Source organism: Portunus trituberculatus, chromosome 34 (genome assembly GCF_017591435.1).
Source record: "Portunus trituberculatus isolate SZX2019 chromosome 34, ASM1759143v1, whole genome shotgun sequence".
Classification (NCBI taxonomy): Eukaryota; Metazoa; Arthropoda; class Malacostraca; order Decapoda; family Portunidae; genus Portunus; species Portunus trituberculatus.
Genome location: NC_059288.1, coordinates 7,538,722 through 7,566,721, shown reverse-complemented (window position 1 = coordinate 7,566,721; position 28,000 = coordinate 7,538,722). Strand labels below are relative to the sequence as shown.

Here is a 28,000-nt window from a genome sequence, read left to right as displayed (position 1 = left end):
TTTTTCTATTACTTCATAAAACCAACGTCAGATTCTTACCAAAAATCTTCTTGTACGATATATACATTTCTTTTATCCTCTTTCTCTTTTCTCTTTCCTTTTCTGGTTCATGGAACAATTTATCTCCTCCCTCCCTCTTTCTCTTTCCCTCTGCCTGTTTCTCTCTCTCTCTCTCTCTCTCTCTCTTTCTCTTTCTCTCTTTTTTCCTAAAGGCTGGTTTTGCCGAGAGATAACGGAACGGAAGTGAGAAAATTGAATATCCGACGGTGTGGTGCTCGCTGGAACCTTCAAAGAAAAATAGAGAAGGAAATGAAAAGGGAAGAAAAAGGAAACATGTATAACTAGAATGAAAGAAAAAATAAAGAAGAAGAAGAAGAAGAAGAAGAAGAAGAAGACGGAGGAGGAAGAAGAAAAAAGAAAAGAGTATTATAATTGTTTTTGAGGAAGAAGAAAGAAGTTTCCTGTTTGCGGGAGTTGTGATAAAAAAAATAAAAAAAGAAAAAAAAGAAAAAGTATGATTGTTATTTTCTATATCAATGTTTAGTCAGCAACACCATCTGGTCATGGAAAGAAATAATGCATGAAGACAAAAAAAAAAAAAAAGAAAACTGCAGGCAATTTATTTTTTATTCGTTACTGGAAGGGAGAAAGAGAAAGAGAGAGAGAGAGAGAGAGAGAGAGAGAGAGAGAGAGAGAGAGAGAGAGAGAGAGAGAGAGTGGGTGTGGGGGTGGGGGGGATGTTGACCCTGATAAACAATAACAATAACGACAACAACACTCTTAACTATAGATAACACGTCCCCCTCTCCGGCAGGCACAGACAGACAGACAGACAGACAGACAGACATTGGAAGCGAGAAAATAACTTAAATATGAGAAATGAATACACTCGTTTGGTTTTCCCTCGCAGCCATATGAGAGAGAGAGAGAGAGAGAGAGAGAGAGAGAGAGAGAGAGAGAGAGAGAGAGAGAGAGAGAGATGGGATTCGCTTCCTTAATCTGAGTGGTAGGGTGTCTGAAAGGGGATCGAGCGAAGTGAGGGAAACAAAAGAGGATCGCGAAAGAAGAAAGAAGGGATAGGAAGAAGAGAGAGAGAGAGAGAGAGAGAGAGAGAGAGAGAGAGAGAGAGAGAGAGAGAGAGAGAGAGAGAGAGAGAGAGGAAGGGAAAAAAATAAGAATGAGAAAGAGAGAAAAAATACTCGAAACCTGTACAAAAAGACCAGAGAAAGAGAGGGAAAGAGAGAGAAAGAGGAGGATAAAGAGAGAAAGGGAGAGAAAAAGAGACCAGACTATGATAAAAGAGAAGATTACAGGTAAATGAATGAATCAGGTTTGTGGTGGGTGAGTGTCAGGGTCTGAGTGAAGGTGAAGCCGTGCCTGCTACCCGTGGCCTTTTCAATATTTCTCCGCGTCCGTCTCCTTTCCGCCATTCCCGCGCTCTCTCTCTGTCTCTCTGTCTCTCTCTCGCGTCCACCTTCAAGGGTCTCAGCCAGCCAGTCATAAGGATCGAATCTCAGAAATAAAGAAAGAGATAGATAGGAAAGAAAGATAAACGTAAGAAAAGAGAAAATGAAGAGTAAAAATATAAGAGGAGAGAGTAAAAGAAGGAAATGAAAGAAAGGAGAGAGTGGGTGAAAAGGAAGTAGAGAAAAACAAAGATAGGAAAGAAGAATAAACGAAAGATAATAACTGGAGCATAAGAAAAGAGAAAATAGAGTAGAAATATAGAAGGAGAGAAGAAAAGAAGGAAATTAAAGAAAGCAGAAAGTGGGTGAAAAGAAAATAAAGAAAAACAAATAGAGAATAGAAAAACAAACAAAATAATAAGAAAAACACAAAAAGAAGAAAAAATAGAAATTAAAAGTAAAATAAGGAGATAAAGAGAAAAGGAAATTAAAGAAAGGAGTGAGTGAGTGAGTGAGTGAGTGAGATCGAACTAATGGGAGGAATGGGTGTGAATGGTATGAATAGAGGAGAAATGTGGATATGAAACAGCAAATCTTTATGGCTCTTAAACCCCTTCAGTACTGGGACACATTTTTACCTTGAGATTTGTGAACGATTAGACCATTTTATTAACACTAGCAAGAGTCTCTGGAGATCAGAAGATTAATACCTATAGTCTACACCATTTTAATCCCCCACACGAGTTACTAAATCTGCATAAAATCACTAGATAGTAAGCAGAGTGAATATGGGAACGCGTCATGGTATACTGAAGGGGTTAAATCAAGCTATACTGACTGCCAGCTTCATAAACCCAACAATTCACATCTAGACGCAGATTTATAGAAATGGCGGGGGCGGTGGCAGTCAACCTGGGCCATCTCACTCCAGGGTACACAATGCATGCTGGGATGGGAGAGGGATGGACGGGCGGCTCACAGATAGCAGACGGTTTAAAGGGAAGGGTTTATATGGAAATGGAGTGATTATAATGCTGGTAGTAGTGGTGGTGGTGGTGGTAATGGTGGTACATTGTTGTCGAAGTAAATGGCTGGCAAATGGAGGTGGATTAAAGTTGATTATGGGTCTTTTTGGGTTTATTGTTGTGTTTGGCAGAATTACAGGGAAATGGCAGGGCTTGATTTTTTTATTTTTCTTTTTATGTAGGAGAGAGGGCTAACCAAGGGTAAAAAAAAAAAAGAAAGAAATATATAAAAAAAAAAGCCCACTTGGTTGGTTCTCTACGAAAAATAAAAAGCATTAGCCAAAATTAGGGAGCGAATGTCTTGATACTTCCCTCTTAAAAGAACACATGACAAGGTTACTGGTGAGGTATACTGTATGTGTGAGCTTATTCGTACGTATCTATTTGTTCATTCTGGTTACTATTTGGTGATTTGATGCAGCTTCAGAAACTTGTGTGGGGAATTGAAATAGTGAAGACTGGCCATTAATCTGCTGACCTCCATAGACCCTTCCTCATGTCAATAAAATTATCTAACCGTACTCAAAACTCATGGTAAAAATGTGTCCCGGTATTGAAGGGGTTAATTCTTGCATTGGAGTTGACAGAATAGAGGAGAGTGGGAGTAAAAGAGAGTAGAACATTTTAAGCAGAGAGGCCGCGGGAGACAGGGAGACATGCAGTTGGCAAGATGAGAAGGGCATTAAATATTACCGTGAAAAATAGCTGTAGAAAATAGCAAGAGATACCATTTTTAATATAAGACACTAGTCAGAAACATCTTGCTCTTTCACCACGACAGTTTTCCAAGGCCACAGAGATGACAGTTCAAGACAGCTTCTCCTTATGACTAACTAGAAATCTTACTAATCGATCACCAGAACCAGAAAAAACATTCTTAAAAACGCTTTCTTCTCTCACCACGACAGTTTTCCAAGGCCACAGAGATGACTAGCCAGGTTTTCAAGACAGCTTCTCCATATGATCAACAAGAAATTTTACTAATCGATCACCAGAACCAAAAAAACATTCTTAAAAACACTTTCTTCTCTCACCACGACAGTTTTCCAAGGACACAGAGACAATTAACCGGGTTTTCAAGATAGTTTCTCCTTTCAATAAACCATAAATCTTGCCAATCCATCCCCAGAATTATAAAAAATCCCTGAAAACACGAGTATCTTTAACTAAACCTTGCCAATTTATCACCAGGATCATCAAATATCCCTGAAAACACGAGTATCTTCAACTAGAGCCTTTGGAGAGCAGTGCTGGTGAGAGAGCAAAGCGTTTCAGAATACGGGCGACAGTGGACTAAGAGCAAAACGAACGATAAAGAAGAGGACTAAGGTACCAATCAATAAGGAAGAGGTCAAAAGGGGAATGATGAGGCGGCAAAGATTTAGTGTCAACAAATGGCGGTTTTATTGGCCCATATTCTGGAACACTTCCTTGCCTCACAGTCACAGCACCTTCACAATTTTTAAAGGGCTCTAGTTGAAGTGACACGGGTTTTTAAGGGTGTTCCTGTAATTTCAGTGACATGTTAACAAGTTCTCTGCATTATCAAAGGCTCTAGTTGAAGTGACACGGGTTTTTAAGGGTGTTTCTGTATTCTAGTTACATGTTAACAAGTTTTTCTACATTTTCAAAGGGTTCTATATGAAATGACACGAGTTTTTAAGGATGACATGTTAAAAAGTTTTCTGCATTATCAAAGTTGAAGTGACAATGGTTTTAATGGTGTTTCTGTAATTCTAGTGACATGTTAACAAGTTTTCAACACTATCAACAGGACAAAATACTCCTTAGAACTCGGCTAATCGTCTCTTGTGGTCTTTGAAAACGGTCGCGGTGAGAGAGGAAAGCGTTTCTCAATATGACATATAATACAGTATTATCTCAGCCAGGTACCTACATAGAACTTGTCAAAGGCGCGGCAGGGCAGACTGACAGCAGCGTTAGGGATAGGCTGCATTCAGAGTCACGCACACCTGTTTTGATTGAAGGCGATATGTCCTGTGTGTGTGTGTGTGTGTGTGTGTGTGTGTGTGTGTGTGTGTGTGGTCATGCTACTCTCTACCCCTGGTCATAATGTTAGTGGGGGTAGGGGAAGAGGGCTTAACGCTGCTGATGATGATAGTGATGGTGGTGATCATGGTGGTGGTGGCGGTGGTGGTGGTGATGATGGAATAGAATTATTGCAACACACACACACACACACACACACACACACACACACACACACACACACACACACACACACACACACACACACAGAGAGAGAGAGAGAGAGAGAGAGAGAGAGAGAGAGAGAGAGAGAGAGAGAGAGAGAGATCCATGGCATGAATTTCACACCCTCCTCTCATCTCATCTCTCTCTCTCTCTCTCTCTCTCTCTCTCTCTCTGGGAGGATCACGGGTTGCAGGGAGGAGGAAGGATGTGTGGTCAATTTGATTAGAGAGAGAGAGAGAGAGAGAGAGAGAGATCGGGGGCAGGGAGGGGGGATTCAGAACATTATATCATCACGAGTGAGGGATGAAAGGATGTGACTTTTTGCATCCAGTCATTATAATATTAAATCTCCACGTTTTTCCTCCGTGTCAATTAACGTGGGAGTGAATTGATACCTCAGGAAGACTTCAGTGTTATGTGTCCTACGTGTATCATTATGTATCCTAAACAGTACACGTGCTTTATTTAACATTATTTAAACTAACCCTACGCTAAATCCACGTTCCTACACACACACACACACACACACGGCTATTCCCACACTCCTTTCGCTGCCAGAGTCTGAACGCGTCCGAAATACTTAACAGCGACTTCGAACATATTTCACCAACCACTACCTCACCAAAATTACCTTTACCTTTAACAAATCAGCATAAAAAAATGTAAATAGCGTTTACTAAGCCAAAAAATACCAATATACGTCGCAGATAAAGGCTAGAGAGTACATGTGTAAAATCTGAGGCAGGGAATGAGAAACAGCTGGGGTCGAGATGGTAGATGCAAGCAACCTGACGGGGGAAACACTTGTTAATTCTTCATTTATGAGGCCGCTGGGAGGTCCACATTCACTCACCAATAAAACCCATCCCTTCTCCTCCTCCCCATCCTAATACCCATCCCAGAAACACGCTGGAAACATGTCAAGAAAGCCTGCAAAAAAAAGCCCTTTGATCTACGCAACTTTGTTATTGGCTGGCCTGAGACTTAAATTGCCCTTGCGTAGCTCTGAGCTCAGGTTGTGTCCATTTAACTTGCTGTGTGGATGTGCAGGCTGCTGGGAGGCCTACAGCGGGCGAGGGTAGGCCTAATCTGTGCCTGGAAAAGAGGCTGGAAGGGAAAAAGAAAGCTGTGGAAGTGAGGAGAGTGAAGGAGGAGGAGGAAAACCATAAAATTGCATGACGGTTCTTGCATGAGAGACCACTGAGATAAATGGCCACAGAGGGGAAAACACACGCTGATTTCCCTCATCCAGTGCTTGTTTCCTGGTGTATTAGTGAGGGGGAGTGGAGGGGAGAGGGGAAATTTGAGGTGGAGGGAGGAATGAGGCAACAGTTGGCTGGGTGGTGACGGAGGTGGTGGTGGTGGTGTGGATAGCAGCTCAACCCCCTCCACTTACTCGCCACACTCCACGATAAGGAAATGTGTCCACCTCACCACTCACCACTACACTGAGGCTGAGAGTGACCGTGTGAAGGATTGGTGAGACAGGAGAGAGTTGTGAGATTGGTGAGAGGAAGTGAGAGCAAGTCATTTGGTGTCTTTCTGATCTTTTTCTCCTTCCACTCACTCCACGATGAGGAAATGTGTGCCCAGTCACCAGTCAGCCTTACCAGTTACCACAGTCACCATCACACTAAGGGAGAGAGTGAAGGAGTGAAGGACTGGTGAGATAAGACAGTGGTGAGAAATAACTTGGTGACTTTTTTCTTGTCTCTTGGTCCACTCACTTCACGATAAGCAAATGTGTGCCCAGTCACCAAGTTACCCGAATTACACTGAGGCTGAGAGTGAAGGACTGGTGAGAGGAAATAACTTGGTGCCTTTTTAAAATCCCTGGTTCATTTTTAATTAATTTCACGAGAATGAAATTTGTGCAGCTCACCACTCAGCAGTCACCAGTCACACTGAGGCTGAGTAACCGAGTGAAGGATTGGTGAGACTGGTGACAGAGGAGAGTAGTAAGAGTGGTGAAAATTAACTGGTGCCTGATTTGTTCCCTTGTTCCACTCACTTCACCATAAACAAATGTGTGCATCTCACCAGTCACTCACCAGTTACCCGAGTGACTGAGTGAAGGAGTGGTGAGAGAGAAGAGAATGGTGAGAAGTAACTGGTGCCTTTACTTAATCCCATGTTCACCATTAGCAAACCTCACAGCCAAGAAGTGTATGAACCTCACCAGTCACCAGTTACCGAGTGAAGGACTGGTGAGATAAGAGTGGTGACTGAGGAAGTGAGAGTAAGTAACTGGTGACTTGGTCCTTTGATCCCTTGTTCACCATTAGCTAACCTCTTAAGTCACCAATAGAATGAAGGTTTGGTGATGAAGTGGACTGGTGAGCTGTGGTGAAGGAGTTGGTGATTCTTACCTTACCTTACACCTCTAATCACAGAAAATATGCAAAATTCTCACCAGTTTTATAATTTTCCCGTCTCATTGAAGCCAGAAGGAGTGATGTGAGTGAAATGAAGTGGTGAGATGAGAGGACAGTGGTGAAGGAATGATGAGTTGACCTGGTGACTGAAAAAAACTGGTTACATCTGGAATTATTAAAGATTTCTGCCTTTCTGTGGTGTGTGAGTGAGAACAGTGCTTAGATCCAGTTGTTCGTAATGGTGATTTTTTAAAGTTTGGTTAGGTTAGGTTAATGGTTAACCTCTTCAGTACTGGGACACATTTTTACCATGAGTCCGGTACAATTAGATGATTTTATTTACATTAGGAAGAGTCTATGAAGGTCAGAAGATTAGTGGCCAGAGTCTTCAATATTTTAATCCCAGATTGATAATGGTGACAGTAATTTTTAGAAGTTTAATTAAGTTAGGTTAGATTAAATTGACTTGATTGGGTTACGTGAGGCTAAACCAGCATCAGAAATTTTCAAGGGAGGTGCGAGGCTTTGAAAAAAAACCCAGGAATTTGTCATTTTCTTAACGATAGTATGGTCTTGTAGTAAGTATGAAAAATGGAAGAGTATGAGTATTGCTTATTTCTTTAAGATCTGGGATGGAAGTATATTCATATTGCTTAAAAAAAAAAGGGGGGGAGTGTGTGGAGAGATAGACACATTCCTAGAGGGGGTGTGGTTGTCAAAAACACCAACGCGTTAAATGCTTGATTTGCTGAGAAAAGTGAGTGTGTGGAGGGATGGACACATTCCTAGAGGGGGGGGGGTCTGGTAGTCAAAAGGTGAAGAACCAGTGGGATAAATGCTTGATTGGCTGGGAAAACAGTGACTTGCAAGAAAACGAGTAGATTAATCCAGAACAAGCTGAGAATACCAGTACGAACCAGCCTTCTCAGGAATGGAGAGACTGGTGAAAGAGTGAAGTTGGATGCCATTTCTTTACACTTCAATGAGCCGGCCTTGTCCTCCCTGTCCTCTTCATTCGCTCTTTTCCTCCAATGAGTGGTGTAGCTAAAGGGGAAGTGGAGGGAACAGAGGGGGCGGGAGAAAATTTTGAGTTAGTCAAGTGAAAAATTGTCCTTTGTTGTTGGTGAGTTTGCTGTTTCGTAAATATTTGATCTGTTCTGTGGTTTTGAGTATGTTTAACTTGAAAAAAGGAGATTTATTTATTTTGTCACATCAGCCTGTGTTTAGCTCCTTCAGTACTGGGACACATCTTTACCATGAGTTTTGGGTGTGATTAAATTATTTCATTTATATTAGGAAGAGTTTATGGAGGTCAGATGATTAATGGCTAGAGTCCTCAGTACTGCAACACATACCTACCATGAGTTTTGGGTGTGATTAGACCATTTTATTTACATTAGAAAAGGTCTATGGAGGTCAGAAGATTAACCAGGGACTTAACTATTTCAATCCCCAACATAAGTATCTGAAGCTGTATAGAATCAGAATAGTAAAGAAAATAGATATAAAAACATGTCCTGGTGCTGATGGGATTAAAATGAGTAACCAACGAGAATATTTACGATTTACTGTATTTACTTAACTAACCACCACTCATGCCACTCACAAGCTCCTAACTGCTACTCACTATCTTAACTGTAAGTCACACCTTGCTAACTGCCACTCATATGCCACTTATACTCTCCTGACTGCCACTTAAATTTCCCTGACTGTCGACACACACTCCCACCTGCCACTCACTCCCTCCTGCCAGTCCTACCCACTTACTGTCACTTTTAAGCTGATAAAAGACTAAGCTGACTTTCTCATCTAACTTAACCTAACTGGTCCCAAGAGATTAACCCCTTCAGTATTGGGATGCATTTTATACCTTGAGTTTTGGGTGTAATGAGACAATTTTATTGACATTAGCAAGGGTCTATGGAGGGCAGAAGATTAATGGCCAGAATCTTAGGTATTTTAACCCCTCCTATTTGAGTTTCTGAAGCTCTGTAAAATCAAATAATAAGCTGAATGAATATGGAAATGCGAGTTTTGAGTGTGATTAAGACGATTTTATTGACATTAGGAAGGGTCTATGGAGATCAGAAGATTAATGGCCACAGTCTTCACTATTTCAATCCGCACATGAGTTTCTGAAGCTGTGTAAAATCACCAAATAGTAACCAGAGTGAATATGAAAACACGTCATGGTACTGAAGGGGTTAAACTCGACTCAAACATGTGCAGCCGTTTTTTGGGGGAATGATTTGTGCAGCATAGATTGGTTTAGGTAGTTTTGCTGTGGTGATGTGGTGGTTTGGTGAAGATCCAAACTTATGCATTTTTTTTTTTTTTTTTTTTTTCATATTTTATTTTGTTATTTATTTTCATTTTTTACATTTACATGCATTTGGGAAGTGAAGGTTAACTTGTGATGGCCAATGATGTGCTGGTGGTGTGAGGCTGTGCTGGTGCAGTGCTGGTGAAAAACACAGCACACTCATAAATATACATTGATTTGGGTAGCGGTGTGTGTGGTCCTTAATTTGCTTAGTGGTGGTGTGGTGTGGTGCTGTGGTAGTGTGGCAGTGCTGGAGGCTGTGTTGGCTTGGTATGATGGTGTGGTGTGGTGTGTGGTGACAGATTGGCAACACTGACATCTGTATGTGTGTGTGTTGTGGTGCAGGTGATGTGAGGCAGCAGCGCCATGGGAGAGAAGGTGGGCAACGCTGAGGTGCTGGTTGGTGGGTCGGGCGGCACCTGGCACCAAGCTCGTCTGACCCTGGAGGGCGACCTGCTCTTCGTGACCCTTACTGACCTCGATGACTTGAGCGCCGTGCAGGGGTCGGATGGGGAGAGCGGCCCAGCGGAGGTGCCTGAGCCAATCGCCAGCCAGAAACGAGTGGTCCAGATATGCAAATCGGACAACAATGGCCTTGGGATTTCCATTAAAGGCGGCCGGGAGAACAAAATGCCCATCCTCATATCTAAGATTTTTAAGGTAGGTGCTGCAGTATTGGTGACTGTGCTGGTGCTTGTACTGGTGAGCTTTTAGTGGTGTGGGTGTGGGTGTTAGTGGGGCTTGAAGAGATGCTGGCTAGGAATGAGATGGCAAACAGGAAGTGTGTGGGATGAATATTGAGTGATGTGAGGGACGACATGTAAAGTGGTATGTTAGTATGAGAGAGAGAGAGAGACTGAGACTGAGACTGAGTTAGTGAATGTGTGTGTGTGTGTGTGTGTGTGTGTGTGTGTGTGTGTGTGTGTGTGTGTGTGTGTGTGTGTGTGTGTGTGTGTGTGTATGTGTTGTATTTACCTAGTTGTGTTTTACAGGAAAAGATTTATGCTTATGTTGTCCTGTCACCATACCTAAAGTCATCCATCTAGCCTTAAAGTCATGAATATTTCTTGTGTGTGTGTGTGTGTGTGTGTATGTGTGTGTGTGTGTTGTGACATGTTAGGACAGCAGGTGCAGGATGGGACAGGTGAGTGTGTGGTGTAGCAACAAGGTGTAAGTGTCAGGAAGAGGTGGATAAGTAGGTAGATAAAGGACTTATTTCTCTCCTGTGTGTGCATGACATGGCTTTTGTCGCCTGGATCGCTGCCAACCTGCTGGTGACGTGCAGCTTTTTCTTGTCAAGTCATCACGTCTAGTCTTTGTGACCTCAGACAAGTGTTTTTCTGGTCTCCTGATTAACATACCTCTTGTTGAGTGTTGTGTAAAGGTATTTGTGTTTCTTTTTCCCATGAAACTCTTGAATGGTGTGTTTCGTCAAGTCATTTTCTTTCTTTCCCCTCAAATTTAGATGGTGTGTTTTGTCAAGTCATTCTTTTTCTTTACTCTCAAACTTAAATGCTGTGTTTTGTCAAGTCATTTTCTTTCCTTCAAACTCAAATGCTGTGTTTCGTCCAGTCATTCTCTTTCTATCCCCTCAAATTTAGATGCTGTGTTTTGTGAAGTCATTTTCTTTCCCTTCAAACTCAAATGCTGTGTTTCATCCAGTCATTCTCTTTCTTTCCCTTCAAACTTAGATAATTGTCATTCAGTCTTTCGTCTTTCTTTTGTTTTAAACTCAAATGCTGTTTTGTCAAGTCATTCTTTCCCTTTTTCCCTTCAAACTTAGATAATTTGTATCATCCAGGCATTATTTTTCTTTTCCTTCAAACTCAAATATTGTGTCATCCAATCATCCTTTTTTACTTTTCCTTCAAACTCAAATGTGTCATCCAATTATTCTTTTTCCTTTTCTCTTCAAACTTAGATAATTGTCATCCAGTCATTCTCTTTTTTTCTTTTCCTTCAAGCTCAAATACTGTTTCATCCAGTCATTCTTTCCCTTTTCCTTCAAACTCAAATGTGTCATCCAGTTATCTGTGTGTCATCCAGTCATTCTCTCCATTTCCCTTCAAACTCATGCTGTGTGTCCTCCAGTTTTTCTTTTCCTTCAAGCTCAAATACTGTCATCAGATCATAATTTTTCCTTTCCCTTCAAACTCAAATGTGTCATCCAATTATCTGTGTGTCATCTAGTCATTCTCTTCCTTTCCTGTCAAACTTAGGTAATTTGTATCCTCCATTTATTCTTTTCCTTTTCCTTCATACTCAAATACTGTTCCATCCAATTGTCTGTTTTCCTTTTCCTTCAAACTTTGGTAAATTGAGTGACAGCGTTTAATATTTTTGAAGTCAATTTAAATCATGAGACAATTTTCATCCTGGTTCTGTATTTATTTTTTAGTTTATTTATTTTTATTATTTATTTTTAGTTTAGTCTCTTTGCTTATTGTCGTTGTGCAAGTTAGTGATAGCATTAATATTCTCAAAGTCAATTTAAATACTGTGGCAAGTTATTTTCATCCTGGTTTTGTATTTATTTTTAGTTTAATCCCTTCAGAACTGGGATACATTTTTACCATGAGTCTGTGTATGATGAGGCAATTTTATTTACATTAGGAAGGGTCTATGGAGGTCAGAAGATTAATGGCCAGAGTCTTCACTATTTTTAATCCCCCCACGTGAGTTTCTGAAGCTTTACGAAATCACTAAATGTTAAACAAAATGAATATGAAAATGCGTTGTAGCACTGAAGGGATTAACGAGTCAGATATTCTCTTTATTCAGTGTCATTGTGCAAGTTAGTGACAGCCTTAATATTTCCGGAGTCAATTTAAATCATGAGGCAACTAATGTTTATCTTGGTTCAGTATTTTAAGTCCAATTTATTCATTGTCACCGTGGAGGTTATTTTTGCCAAGTGTGTAGGTGTGGGGAGACCATTACCTTCTGTTCTCAAGCCATGTTAATCAGGAGCCAACTAACTTTCATCCTGGTTCTAAATTTAGTTCATATTTTTTTTGCTCCCTGACATGCCGCTGGTGTGATGTGAGTGTGGCAGGGTGACCAGTGTGTTCTGTTTTGAAGAGAGCTAATCAGGAACCATCACATTTATACCTGCCTTATTTTTAGCGAGTCTATTGCTTTGTTGTCACTCTGCTCGTCATTATCTCTTCGTCTGAGAGTGGCAAGGTCATAGATGTCTGCTATTTTTACCTCAAGCTAGTCCGGAACCATTTTATTTATATCTATCACTTATTTATTTTTTTTTCTTGATTGTCATTATGTTGGTCACGTTTTTTGTGGTCTGAGGGGGGCTGGGCGATCATTCTACCATTTTGAAGTCTTATTTTATTTAACTTTAGTCTAGTGAGGAATCATTTTATTTATACGTTCCACTTTTCTTTTTTTTCTTTTCTTTTTTTTTTTTCTCATTTTTGTTATCATTGTGTTGATCATCTTTACTTGGCCTGAGGGTGATGGCTGGGTGGTCACTGTCTACCATTTTGAAGGCTGCTATTTTAATCTCTAGTTAGGAACCATTTCATTTCTACCTTTTGCTTATTTATTTATTTTTTTTTTTAGTTCACATGTTGATTGCCATTGTGGTGGTCATTGATTTGTCTGAGGGTGGCTGGGCGATCATTCTACCTTTTTGAAGTCTGCTATTTCACCTGTTTTTACCCTAATCTACTCCTGAACCACCTTATTTCTCCCTATCACTTATTGTCATAGTGGTGGTCATCTTTACTTGGCCTGAGGATGGCTAGGCGATCATTCTACCATTTTTGAAGTCTGTTATTTCACCTATTTTTACCTTAATCTAGTCCTGAACCATTTTATTTTTCCCTATCACTTATTGTCACACTGGTGGTCATCTTTACTTGGCCTGAGGGTGGCTGGGTGATCAGTGTCTACTATTTTGAAGCCTGGCACTTCCTCCCAGCTGTAGATGTGCCAAGATGACTGTAGGTGTGCCAGAGTGCTGCTTTAACCCACATGTTTGTAGTACAGCTTAATGAGTAGAAGCAGGTTATGTCACATGGTGGGGCGAGGCGAGGCAGCAGCTGTGCTATCAGATTAAAATCACACTTTATTGTTCCTGAAAGCTCTTGACTCTTGTGTGTAAAGGTTACTTGTCAAGATTACCTGTCAAAGGGAGGCTAAACAGACTGACTAGCCTTTAAACCCCTTCAGTACTGAGATGCATTTTTACCTTGATATTTTAGTACAATTAGGTTATTTTATTTACATCAGGAAGGGTCTATTAAGGTCAAAAGATTAATGGCCAGAGTTTTCACAACATATTAACCCATTCAGTACTGAGATGCATTTTTTACCTTGATTTTTTGGGTATGAGACTGACTACTGTATCTTTTAACCCCTTCAGTACTGAGATGCAGTTTTACCAGACAATTTTATTTACAGGAAGCATCTATGGAGGTCAAAAGATTAATGGCCAGAGTTTTAACCCCTTCAGTAGTGAGACCTTAATCCTTCCACACACACACACACACACTCACTGTCTCTCTGTCTCTCCACCACAGGGCATGGCAGCTGACATGACGGAGAACCTGTATGTAGGTGACGCAATCCTCTCAGTGAATGGAGAAGACTTGAAGGAGGCGACACATGATGAAGGCGGTGAGGGCGCTGAAGAGAGCTGGCAAAGTGGTGACGCTCGAAGGTAAAGGAAATTGTATGTGTGTGCCTGTACGTATGTGTGTGTGTGTGTTGTGTGTCTGTTCCAGGCTGAAGTGCTGGAAGGTAAATAAATTGTATGTGTGTGTGTGTGTGTGTTTGTTTTTAGTTCTCTTGGTTTTAGGTGCTGGTTGGTAAAGAAATTGTGTGTGTGTTGTATGTGTTTTAACATTATTCAAGCATTTTAGCATTATCCAAGTGTTTAAATTTTTCTTTTACCTGATTATCCAAGTGTTTCAGCATTTTTTACATGATTATCTGAGCATTTTAGCATTTTTTTTTACCTGATTATTCGAGCATTTTAGCATTTTCTACCTAATTATCCGAGTGTCAGCATTTTCTACCTGATTATCCGAGTGTCAGCATTTTCTGCCTGATTATCCGAGTGTTTCAGGATTTTTTACCCAATTATCCAAGTTCCAGCATTTTTTTTACCTAATTATCCGAGTGTTTCAGCATTTTTTACCCAATTATCCAAGCATTTTTAGCATTTGTACTTAATTATCCAAGTGTTTCAGCATTGTTTTATTTACTTATCTTAGTAGTTTAGCATTTCTTGTCTAATTATCCGAGTGTTGCAGCATTTTTTACAGTGTGTGTGTGTGTGTGTGTGTGTGTAATTCACTGTTTGATCTGCTGCAGTCTCTGACGAGACAGCCAGACGTTACCCTACGGAACGAGCTCAGAGCTCATTATTTCCGATCTTGGGATAGGTCTGAGACCAGGCACACACCACACACCGGGACAACAAGGTCACAACTCCTCGATTTACATCCCGTACCTACTCACTGCTAGGTGAACAGGGGCTACACGTGAAAGGAGACACACCCAAATATCTCCACCCGGCCAGGGAATCGAACCCCGGTCATCTGGCTTGTGAAGCCAGCGCTCTAACCACTGAACTACCGGGCCGTGTGTGTGTGTGTGGTGGTGTTGTTTTTATGATGGTGTTATGTGGTGTTGCAGGGCTAGTGTGTGGTGGGTGTGGGTGTTGTAAGGGCCAGTGTGTGTGTGTGTGTGTGTGTGTTAGCTATGGTGTTGTATGGTGTAAAAGGGCTGTAGTGTGTGGGAGTGTTGTTTGATTAGGGTATTGTGTGTGGTGTTGTAAGGGCCATTATGTGTGTGTGTGTGTGTTGTTAGTTATGGTGTTGTTTGGTGTTGGAGGGCTGTAGTGTGTGTGTGTGTGTGTGTGTGTGTGTGTGTGTGTGTGTGTGTGTGTGTGTTATTCTTATGGTGAGGTTAGAGTACTGCTTGAGTTGCACTAAAGGACATTTTGTATTACCTAATCTGTATTGACTCCTGATGACTTTTTTTGTAACATATAATAAAAAATGGATGGTGCATGATTCTAGTAACCCCTTCAGTACTGGGACACATTTTTACCTTGAGATTTGTGTACGATTAGACCATTTTATTGACATTAGGAAGGGTCTGTGGAGGGGCAGGAGATTAGTGGCCACAGTATTCACTCTTTTAACCCCTTCAGTACTGGGACACATCTTTACCTTGAGATTTGTGTACGATTTGACCATTTTATTGACATTAGCAAGGGTCTATGGAGGTCAGAAGATTAATGGCCACAGTCCTCACTATTTTAATCCCCTACATAAGTTTCTGAAGCTGTATAAAATCACCAAATAGTCACAAGAATGAATATGAGAATGTGAGTTTTGTGTAGATTAGACCATTTTACTGACATTAGGAAGGGTTTATGGAGGGCAGAAGATTAATGGCCACAGTCTTCACTATTTTAATCCCCCCACATGAGTTTCTGAAGCTGAATAAAATCACCAAATAGTCACCAGAATGAATATGGAAACACGTCATGATGCTGAAGGGGTTAATAAACTATTTTTTGGTTTAGTAGAGTACCGTTTCAAAGTACAAGTAGATAAATAAAAATTGTGCATGTGTTACTTTAATTAAGGAAGAAAGTTGTGATGGAATATAAATACTCTAATCTTGTGTTGGGTTTGCTCAAGGCTAACCAGGAAGCTCTGCCGTGAATTATTGACGAAAACCTTTTATTTACTTTTATTTACTTGTCACTAAGGGCGCCTCTCACTAGTCTGTCAGTCAAGGCAATGGCACCAGTTCCTTGTATCATTTCATCTCTTACCTGGTGAAGGAGGACATTTGTGAGGGAGAGTAGTGTAGGGATGAGAAACACACACACACACACACACACACACACACACACACACACACACACACACACACACACACCAGTCTTGACATTCTGAGACACCATTGAGTGTTCTAAATAGTGGTGTGTGGTGTGTAGTGGCGTGTGGTGGTGTGTCAAACCAGTGTAGTCATGTGGTGTGTATTTGTGGCTGTGTTGACGTGATGGTGTACTTGATGGAGGCACAATGTAGCAAGGACCTTAATGTGACTGGTGTAGAGTAAGCCGCTTGTACAGTTAGCTCTGGGTTATGTTTGAGCAAAGCCACTCCGACTCTGACTTCCCTCCGTCGCATTATTTTGCCCGCTTTCTCATATTTTGTTTTTTTCTTTCCGTTTTTTGTCTCTCTGCATGTACCGTCCCTGCCTGCCTGCCTGCCTGCTTTCCGTACCTCACTCGGCCCCATCCCTGCACCACCACCACCACCACCACCACCACTACCTTGGACACCCTGTCTTCCTGGAGCCTCTTGGACTATTTGGTGTTTGGCATTCCCTCACTGGACTGGGACTCTCCTTGCACCCTTCCCCCCTCCTGTGACTTCGGGGGGTGACATTTGGTGCCTCAAAACACACCCCACCTGCTTGTTTTACCCTCCTGGTGACCCCTGGGAGATGCGGTGCCCCTCGACCCTCCGTTTGACTCCTCTAGTGGTGCCCTCCTTCTATATTACAGTCAAATACCTCCGGGAGGTGACGCCATATTTCCGGAAGGCCTCCGTAATGGCTGATATTGGATGGGAGCTTCAGTCTGGGTTTTTAGGGGCAGAGAATGGGTTTTTGTCCAGCGAGGAGGAGAGGAGGTCGCCCATCATGACCAACGGGCCGGACACTCGCTCCGTCCCGCTGCTCTTCTGCCATCTCACCAGGAACTACAAGTGTGATGGTGAGTGGGCAAGTGTGATCGTGAAGAAGTGATGGTGAGTGGGCAAGTGTGATAGTGAAGAAGTGTGATGGTGAGTGGGAAAGTGTGGTGGTGAAGAAGTGATGGTGAGTGATGGGCAAGTGTGATGGTGAGTGATGGGCAAGTGGTGGTGAAGAAGTGTGATGGTGAGTGCTGGTTATGACTCACTAAAGATGTTTGTGTCTAATTAGTCTTTATTTTGGTGTAAATGTTTTTATTTCATTTATTTATTTATTTATTTTATTTATTTATTTATTTATTTATTTATTTATTTATTTATTTATTTATTTATTTATTTATTTATTTCTCAGTCCTTTCAGTGACCACACATGTGAACAGAGCGTGGATGGGAGACTTGCCTTAACTTCTTCAATACTGAGAGACATTTTTACCTCTATTTTTTGGGGGGTGTGATTAGACAATTTTATTTGCATTAGGAAGGGTCTATGGAGGTCACAAGATTAATGGCCAGAGTATTTACCATTGTAATCCCCCCCATAAGTTTCTGAAGCTGTATAAAATCACCAAATAGTAAGCAGAATGAATGTGGAAATTGTGTGTGATACTGAAAAGATTAGCCAACACACACACACACACACACACACACACACACACACACACACACACACACACACACACACACACATACACACACACACACACACACATTGTATAAATTTCTTTGTCTATATCTATATCAGTCAGTCAGTTTGTCTCCCTGTCTGTCTGTCTGTCTGTGTGCCAGTGTTCATCTCCATCTGTCTGTATGTAACCACCACTGCACCAATCCATCACCACAGAGAACAACAGCCTGGAGCTCCACTCACCAGACCGGCTACACAGTTTGGTGCTGCGGTGTCCCCTGGAGGCAGACGTGGTGAGCTGGTACAACGCCCTGCACTCCACGCTGGACCGCCTCACCAACGCTGCCCTCGCCCACGCCAACAGAGTACTTGGTGATGTACTGGACAAGGCCACAATTCACCACATAGGCTGGCTTAAACTCAAGTTGGACCAGGTAAGCCACTCACCTATTTTTGACATTTTCATTTATTTTATTTTTGATTTTTGGTTTTTGAAATTTTTAATTTTTTAATTTATTTTTTTTTAAAGCTAGAGACACCACCACTTCACTCCTTGCCAATCCTGGACATATAATTCATCAGCAGCAACACCTGGCAGCCACACACCAGGTGACGGCTGCAGCGTTGCCTTAGATTGCTTCAGCCACCTCAATAACTAAGCCTTTACCCTCCACCACCTTGACCTTCCCCTCCTGGCCCATGCCCCGTCCCTCCCTGTCATCAGAACGTCCCAATTGAGAATAAGATGAAGTGTATTTGGTCTTTAATGCTTTTCAATACAAACTTTTCCTGTTAACATTTGATTTTTATTTTGGTTATGTTTGGATGAGCTTTGTGTGTGTGTTTAAGTGTGTTTTGGTCAAATTTTGTGGTACTGAGTTGGTTTTGGTGTACAGGTAACTCAATTTACACGATACATGCGTTCCAAGAGGCATCGTGTATTTCAAAATTCGCGTAAAACAAATTTGTAATTCTCACAAGAAACAATAGATTATAGGAGGATGCGGGATGTGGTCCAAATCGTGTATAAGCAAACCAATCGCGCAAATTTGATTAATTATGATATTTTTTCGGTCACTTATCAACAAAAACGCGTAAATCAAGAGTTACCTGTATTGTGGCATTTTTTTTAACAAGTTTTGGTTGGTCAATAAACTTTACATACTTGATTTACAATACTGAATGACTTTTTCCAGGCCAAGGAGGAGTGGGAGCCCCAGTTCTGCGCCGTGACGGACCACGACATGATACTGTTCCAGGAAGTACCATGGACCAAGGAAGCCTGGGCCAACCCCCTCGTCTTCTACCCGCTGCTGGCCACGCGGTGAGGCATCTGTCACCTCCCCCCCCACCCTGCATTCTTCCTGCCTCCTCTGTGTTTTACTCTTGCCTACATTTGCATCTTTATCATTTCTTCTTTTCAATTCTATGGCAGGAAGTTTTGATTGAGTTGCTCTTTTCTCCTCCTTGTGTTGTGTTGTTTTGTTTTTTTTTTTATCCTCCTTTTAATCATCTGTCTTCTCGTCCTCTTCCTTCTCTTCCTCTGTTTTATTTTGCTTTTTCCTTCCTCTTAATCACATATCTCCTCCTCCTCCTCCCTATTTTCTCTTGTCTATTTCATTCTTTCATCCTCCTCTCTGTGTTATTTTGATTTGTCTTCCTCTTCTTCGCCAGTTTTCTCATCCCTCTTTTATCTTACCTTTGTCTTTTTCATCCTCTCGTTTTCCTCTTTGTCCTCTTTGTCTTCTTCTTCTTAATATCCAGTCTTCTCATCCTCCTTGTTTTATCTTCCCTTTTCTCTTCTATCCTCTTTTCTTGCCCTCTGTTTTATCTTGTTTTATCCATCCTCTCATCCTTTCATCACCTCTTGTCTTCTCTTGTCTTGTCATCCCATCCTCACAACCTCCCCATCTTCTATCTTGTCTTTCCTTTTTTATCCTCTCATCTCCCTCTTCTTTTCTCATCTCTTCTCTTTCTCTTCTCTTCTCTTCCCATCCTCACACCCTCCCATCTTCTACATCCTCCATTGACTGATCAGGACACACTCAGGACACACTTTCTTCCCTGGTACAGGATTGTAAACTCGTCCCAGAAGGGTTCCTTGGGTGGCAGTGACCCCATCACAATGACCATGAGGTGTGGCACTCAGGAGGGTGTGTCTACCAGTGTGTTCCAGCACGACACCCACCGCGACTTGGCCACCTGGGTGAAGGTTCTGGTCCACGGGGCACACACAGCTGTACAGAGGCAGAAGGAAGTGGCGTGTTGTGAGTGTTTGCTTGTGCTGTGGTGGTGCTGTGGTGGGAGTTTAAAGTGGTCAGGTTTTCTCTCTTTCTTTTTCTTTTTCTTCTTTTTCCTTTTTTGTTTCTTTATTTGTCTTTCTCTTTTTCTCACTTTCTTTTCTTTCTTTTTTTTTCATCCTCTGTCTCTGTCTCTCTCTGTCTCTGTCACTCTCTGTCACTCTCTGTCACTCTCTGTCTCTCTCTCTCTCTCTCTCTCTCTCTCTCTCTCTCTCTCTCTCTCTCTCTCTCTCTCTCTCTCTCTCTCTCTCTCTGGCTCTCTCTGCCTCCATATGTGTAGTGCATCTATACACATTAACCCCTTCAGTGCTATGATGCATTTTCATTTTCATTCTGCTTAGTGTTTAGTGATTTTCTACAGCTTCAGAAATTCATGTGGGGGATTAAAATAGTGAAGATTCTGGCCATTAATCTTCTGATCTCCATACACCCTTCCTAATGTCAATAAAATCGTCTAATCATTTGTCTTTTTGCTAACTCTACTGATCTTTTAGGGAACTGGCAATCAAGTGGGCCTTTTTTTTATTATATTTTTTGTTGCCCTTGGCCAGCCTCCCCTCTTCTGTGAAAAATAATAATAAATAAATAGAAATAATGGTAAAAATGCATCTCAGTACTGAAGAGGTTAAGGCAATCTGTGACACCCGCCTCTCCCGCAGACTGTGAGTGGCGGTGTTGAGGCAAAGCTTGTGCTGCACCACGAGGAAGGCTTCACCCTGCTGGCCACACACGAGGGGGCGGGCAGCGGGCGGGGCAGGGTGTTGTGGTCACAGCCCTTCCACAAGCTGGTCATGAGCTCAGACGACGGGGCTCGACTCATCTGGCTACGCTTCGATGGGGACATGGAAGTGGTGAGTGTGTGTGTGTGTGTGTGTGTGTGTGTGTGTGGGAGAGTTTGTATAGAAATAGGTTTGTTTTGAAGATTTTATGTATTAGATCTTTGTGTTGTATTAAATGTTTGAGTGGTGTTAGGAGCGATCATCAAGTGTAAACAGACGAGTGAATGGCTGTGAATGGTGATCTGATTATTGGCTGCTGTTGTATGTGGCTGACTGTGCTTCTCATCCATCATAAAGGAATGATTTTACTGTGTTTGCTGTGTTTACTGTGTGTGGCAGTGAAAGTTGTGGAGTTTTCTTTGAGGTAACACGCTGCACCCTCGCCCCTGACAGGAACTGAACCTGAAGACCAACCCCAAGCCCTTTGTGTTCATCCTGCACACGTTCCTGTCGGCCAAGGTGCACCAGCAGACCCTCACCTCCTGACACAGAGTGGTGGAGCCGCCCGCCGCAGCCAAGACGGTGGGTCCACTGCCGCTGCTGCCCAGGAAGGCCGGGAACCCAGACCACCCTGTCAAGGCCAAGCCCACCAGCCTCACCAACCTCACCAAAGTCCCTCGACCTGGCCCACCCCTCGTGCCCCCCAGACCGTCCGCTCATGGTGAGTGGCGGCCGCTGAGCCAGTCTGAGCCGCGCCTACCCCTCAGGATCAGAGGCCAGCCCGAGACATCAAAGCCTGGACCACCACCACCACCACCACCAGGACCAGGACCAGCGACAGCAGCAGCAGCAGCAGCAGCAGCAGGAGGAGGCAAATCCAACTGGGACGCAAGCTAGGAGGGCATTGGGGAGGCAGCACCTTCACTAGTGTGTGTGTGGAGTGTGCTGCAGCTGGTGCGTTGAGAAGGCAGCTGGTTTTCCCTCTAATGTTAGTGACCACTTCCTACCGTGAACCTGTCCTCCATGGTGTGGCACTGTGAGGGCCATGGAGTGCCAGCCTGGTGAAGGTGAGGGCCAGGCATCCTTCCCTCCACACTGCACTCCACCTGGTGAGTGAGAGGAAGACAAGGGTGGAGGAGGCAGAGAGAGTTCCACAGTACCAGGTTGCCTCTCTACCATGCAAAAGACTTCAGTGCATCCTCTCCCTCCTCTTCTGTGGACACTGACTCAGGAGGCTGGACCTGGTGACTGATTGGTGAGTGTAGTTGTCCAGTGAGAGACAGACAGCACTGGTGGTATTCCTGCTGAGGTCAGAACATTGGTGTTTGCACGGTGCACTCACTACACACTCAAGGAAATGATTGTGTCAGGAGAACATCATGGACAATGGTTTCCTTTCAAATTTTCCCTGTGCTGATCCGAGAAAACATCATGGACAGTGTTTTCCTTTCTTTCCCCGCGCTGATTCCTTCCCTGTCCTGTGGAGGGAGACGTCAGGGAGTTCTTACCCAAGTGCTTTAGAGTTGTTGTGTTTCCCTTGTGTGGTGTGTTGGGGTCCATGTCACCTGCAGCCTGAGTTAGAGTTTGTAATGTTGCGTTCGTTCGTTGGCAACGGGACCGACACACATGTTTATTTTTGTTGTGGGTGTGTTTCGGTGCAAGTCCAATGTGTTGATCGTGAGGGAGGAGGTGTCAAGTGTAGCTTTAGGTCCATGAAGTGTCCAAGTGAGCGGAACATTAATGTGAGAGGCTTGCTTGGTCCAGAACGGATGAAAGGGACGCCTGTGACACCTCTCGGCAGAAAGATCCATAGCAGGCGTGTTTGTTTAGTGTTTGTTTGGTGTTTGCTGGCCCTCGGTGGATGCGTCACTCAACTCTCCACCACCGAGCTATTTCCCGCAACACAAACCAAGCAAACCAGGGTGAATGTTGTGCATCTTTGTGTTTGTTTCCTGAAGGTTGAGTAAGCTGTCCATCTCCTCCAGACTGCAAGCTGTAGTGAGTGTTGTGACGTTACCAAGCGTGTCGAGTGTGGTGGAGACTCGTTTTGCCCTGTCACATTTGCTCTGTCCAGGCAGGTGCTACAGTGTCAGTCCAGAGGTGTGTGTGTGAGAGTGTGTGAGAGTGAGAATGTGTGTGTGTTTGTGCTCACTAAGGGAAGAAGAGGAACTGTAAATAAAACAAGATCAAAAGTGGTCTGTGTAGCTTTCATAATGCACAGCAAGTTATTACAGTTTCTTGCCAAATTCTTTGCTCTTTAAGGTACTCTAAAGGTAAACCTACTGTGAAAGCATCATATCTTAGCTAGTTCATTCATTGTTGGTCATGAATGTTGTTTTTTCTAATTAACTCGTACTAACATTACCACTCGAGGTGAAGTGAACCTTTCTTGTGTCGGACTAACAGGAAGGAAGTTTGTCTTGCATTGTGGCTGCTGTTCCAAGTCCTTGCTAGTGGCTGTCTACTCTAAACTGACTCCTGCCTTCAAAATATATCGTAGCTTATTGACGATATGATTGATGTAACGTGAATGATGATAATATTCTTTTGATCAACACTCGCCACAAGGACAGATCACTGTTTTCCTCAAGATCCGACATCCACGCATTCCTCCGGCGCTCAGACTGAGACCCTGGAGCCATTTTAGAGTAGACAGAATATAATGGCTGTCCTTGGGGGGGATCGTGTTCCTAACCAATCACATATCAGGGGAGACAGAGAGCCAGTGTGCCAAGGTGCCAGGTGCCAGGGTGCCAGTGTGCCGTTCACCTCCCAGCTCCCACTGCACACCTCACTCCAGCCACACGAGGACTGACTGACTCCCCCACGAGTCTTAGCTTGAGGTGGCAGTGGATATAATGACATAGATTTGTAAGGAAGTCTGTCATTGTGAGAGAGAGAGAGAACGAGGAAATCTTTATGTCAGTGTGCGAGAAAGATAACGAGGAAGTCTATGTCAGTGTGTGAGAAGTGAGAGAAAGATAACAGGTGAAAGGTGTAGTGAGTGTGTATCTCCTTTGCTCAGAGGGTGGTGGTGCAGTGGTGGTGTTGAGGCCAAGACCGAGACCAAGAGGTGTGTGTTACTTTTATGTGCAGAAGTCTTTATTTTGGATCCTAATATATTGTTGAGTTTTATCTCCACCTACTACATAGCTTATTCACCTTCCATTTACCTATTCACTATCTGTTTATGAGAACCAAATACTATTTCACATAAGCATTTGTTATAGTTCTGCCTAATATATATATACGTCTTGTATTTATGTATATATTGCATTTGTGTGAGTGAGTGAGTGAGTGAGTGTGTGAATGTGTGTGTGGAGATTCTTTAAACTTTATGATCCTTTCTCCTTAAGTATATTTTATTTAACTTCCAGAAAATAGTCCCTCATTGTGAGCTACCACCACTTGGCTTGTGTTGCTGGAATAGGCGAAACACAGAGTGAAAAGCAGGCCATGTGTTCCTTGTCAAGCCGTCAAATTGTTTACATGAGGTGAAAAATGATGAGTTTCATTGACAACTTTGTGTATTTAGTGAGATTTCTGTTTGGCCGGACCTTTGTGTGCATCTCAGTGAAGTGCAAATTCTGTAAGACGGTTTTCACTATTATCGTTTGTTGTGCTGAGTTTTGGAAGTACATTGGAAGAGAATTGACAAAATGGAGAGTGTGTGTGGGGTGTGTGTGTGGTGGTATTCCTGTTTTAATCTTCACCTGATGGTTTGTGGAGAGTCTATGGTGTGTGTGGTGTGTGTATGGGTGTTATTCTTGTTTTAATCTTCACCAAATGATTTTCCCCTGTCTGTGTTGTGTGCCTCTGAGCAAGCAGTCCAGCCATTTCCTGCCTTTTTGAAATATTTTGGCCAGCAATCTTCCAGTGAGTTAGTGTGGAGCACTGGGCTGAGGCTGTGTGTGAGTGAGTGAGGACTGCAGTGTGTGACGGCTGCAGTGAACAACAAACCAAACATTTACCTGGGTGGACAGGAGGTGTTGTGGTCACAGGATCAGAAAAGCTGCTGCCACTACTCCTTAACACGTGACTCAAGAGGTGGCTGTGTTGACCCCTTCAGTACTGGGACGCACTTCTACCATGAGTTTTGGGGTGTGACGACGATTTTATTGACATTAGGAAGGGTCTATGGAGGTCTGAAGGTTAATGGCCAGAGTCTTCACTATTTTAATCCTCCACATAAGTTTCTGAAGCTGGATAAAATCACCAAATAGTAAGCAGAATGAATATGGAAATGCGTCGTGCTACTGAAGGGGTTAAGTGTACATCATCCAAGAGGCGTTCAATCTGCATGACGGTGTGAATGTTGTACTATAATCCTGTCTAGGTGTTCACACAGTCCTACAGTGCACACCCAAGCTATAGCCCAGCACACTGATGGGGCAGGGAGGGGGGAGGGGAGGGGAGGGGAGGGGATGCACTACCTCTCACCCAAGGCAACCCTATCTCTGCAGTGTCATCTCCTTCTTAAAGAGTTTTATACTGTTTGTTGTGAGGGTGTGAAGGGAGCCAGTGAGAGTCATGATGGTGGTGGTGGTGGTGGTGTTCTCTCGCGTTGCTTGTGTTCCGTCGGCCAGTGTTGTGCTGCAAGTTGTCCTAAAAGTCCACTTGTTTCCTGGGTGCGTTGTTGTCACCGCAGTAATTGTGAGGGGAGTGTTGCGGCCCATCCATGCTTCCCCTGTGGAGCGACGCAGGTGGTGGACAGAAAGTCTTGGAAGGGAAGGATTCTCACGTGAGGTGTCTCCTCCATGTCTGTGTGTGCGTGTGTCTGTGTGTCAGCGCTGGTGTTGCCGGTGTATGTGTGCTTTGGGCGATTGCCTTTTCTATCTTTGAATACCGTTAGCTGAAGTTGTTTTGGTACATAATATACTGAAGGCTTAGAGTCGACACCTGACATTGTAGTGCAGTTGTGTGTGAAAACTTCCTCGCTGGTGTTCACTTGGATCAGTTCACTTTTTTTTTCTAATAATTTCTTGCCACTCTGGTGTAGGAAACATGCATTGTGTGGAGCTGTATTGCATTGCACACCTTTGGCTACCTGCTTGTAGATTGTACCTTTGCACTTTTATGAAGCCAAGTCAGAGCACCTTTGGTTTAGCTGTTAAGTCCCACAGAGGCCAGACCTGTATGTGAGTCAGCCAGTGTTAGCTCACCAACAAGACACAAACTGCCCACCCAGTGTCTGTGGTGGCGTAGGTGTTCACGTGGCCACAGCAAAGACCCGTACTCTCAAACACCACTCCTTCACCACCACTCCTTTCCGAGGCCACAGAGACAACGTGACAGGTTCTCGAGTGTCCATCCTGTTAATAATATAGAAATGTCACCAACCTGTCACTAGAACCATAAAAATACCCTTAGGAGCCCACGTCACTTGAACTAGAGCCTTGTGAATGCAGTGGTGAGGTGTGGAAAGGTCTGAGAATATGGCTCATAATCCCAAGCAACATTTCTGTAGTGCAGTGTGTGTGTAGGGTAACTCAGCACAAGTAGCGTAGGTCAGGGGTGGCTGTAGGCTGTAGAGGGCGTGTCACTGCTCTCGCTGGGCATTTTGGGGGGGTAGGGGAGGGTGATTCTGAGTCCTTTACCACGACAATCATGCGACATCTGATGCGGTGTGCCCTGTTGAGCTGTCTCTCTCGTTGGCGTTCACTATGCACTGGTGTTAGTGAAGCAGTGTCTGTCTGTCTGTCTGTCTGCCTGCACTCGTCACTTGAGATCCTTCCTCCTGCAGTTTTAAGTTGAAGTTCTGCGTTTGTGTTGTCTTTCATCTGTGTTGGGTATCCTCTGCAGCTGTTGTCTCTGTCCCCAACACATAAGCCTTGTCTGATGATGTATCCAGGAGAGAGAGAGAGAGAGAGAGAGAGTGTGTTGTGTAGCTTAGCATGGAAAACAAGAGGTAATTAGTCTAGAGTAACCTTAAGACGGAGCTTCCACATATCTTTTCCATGCTACAGCTGGCCGTGGGTGGCTGAGTGTGTTGGGAAGGGAACCAGTCGTATAAAATTGAGAAGTTGGCGTGTAAACCATTGACCCCTTCAGTACTGGGATGCATTTTTTTTTTTACCTTGAGTTTTGGGTGTGATTAAACAATTTTATTGACATTAGGAAGGGTCTATGGAGGGCAGAAGATTAATGGCTAGAGTCTTCACTATTTCAACCCTACATAAGTTCCTGAAGCTGTATAAAATCGGCAAGATAGAATGAATATGAAAAAAATGTGTCCTAGTACTGAAGGAGTTAGTGGATTTCGAAGACATTGCATTATTGTTCAGCCATTTGATGAGTAACTTTTCTGAGAACCATCGAGTCGTTTTTTTAGGCGAATTGGAAAGACAGTGTAAAAATTAGATGTACAGTTGTTAGAAAGGGAAAGTAGAAGTAGTAGGTTCGTGTTCAGAGAAAGACGTACAATCAAGGAAACAAGAGATGGTGAAATGAGGGACACTGTACATAGATTGAGAGAATTGAGTATCAGTGGCTTGTGTGAGGGAAGTGTGAGCATCATAATGTGTCTGGTGCTTCGAGTGACAAATTTGTATGTAGCACTAGAGACAGAGTAAGGTGACACAAATATGCTGGTGATCCTGGTGATAAAGTGACATGACAATCAGTGTATGAGTGAGGGATGAGAGGCAGTGGATAAGCCAAGCCAGGTCAAGCCAAGCCAAGCCAAACAGTCAGTCACCAGCACATTAACATTAGTCAGTTTTTTGGTATAATTAAACAGAAAGAAATTGTAACTTCTGGTAACTTTGCATTGGTGTTTTGGTGAAGGTGGAAGTGATGCGGTGTAGTGGTGGTGGTGGTGGTGGTGGTGTCAGTGAGTCAGGGAAGCAATGAATGGCCATCACTGTTAACTTGATTAATCTTTAAGGGAACTGGCTATCAAGTGGGCCATTTTTTTATTTATTTATTTTATTTTTTGTTGCCCTTGGCCGACTTTCCCGTCATGCATAAAAAAAAAAAAAAATGAAAATGGTGGCTTTTTCGTAACAAATATTTGAGTTGAAGGTTGTGTCGCTAAGAAATAATGAAGTAAAGGAGTGTTTTTATTTTATTCACTAATTATTTTTTATGTAAGAAAGACATCAGTGGAAAAAAGAAAGTTGCAGAGCTTAGAAATGGTGAAGTGAACAAGTATTTTTATTATCATTTTATTTATTTATTTTTTCATGTAAGAGAGACATTAGTGAAAAAAAAAAAGTTGCAGAGCTTATAAATCATCCTCTTCCTCTTCTCCATCATTTACCTCTCTCTCC

General features: G+C 42.9%; 1 protein-coding gene and 1 long non-coding RNA gene across 2 annotated transcripts; both read left to right on the top strand.

Annotated features, from left to right (window-relative positions):
* Nucleotides 1-661: 661 nt before the first annotated feature.
* LOC123512587 lies at nucleotides 662-27,930 on the top strand. The gene is made up of 2 exons (XR_006677132.1): nucleotides 662-716; nucleotides 26,581-27,930. It is a non-coding gene; the product is annotated as an uncharacterized LOC123512587 (long non-coding RNA).
* On the top strand, nucleotides 9,689-22,884 carry LOC123512586 (beta-1-syntrophin-like). The gene is given in 10 exon segments (XM_045269011.1): nucleotides 9,689-10,003; nucleotides 13,885-13,977; nucleotides 13,979-14,024; nucleotides 16,875-17,108; nucleotides 17,927-18,144; nucleotides 18,907-19,034; nucleotides 19,784-19,977; nucleotides 20,670-20,679; nucleotides 20,681-20,861; nucleotides 21,183-22,884. Coding segments are annotated over 10 exon segments (1,491 nt in total). The 5' UTR covers nucleotides 9,689-9,709; the 3' UTR covers nucleotides 21,276-22,884.
* Nucleotides 27,931-28,000: the final 70 nt, after the last annotated feature.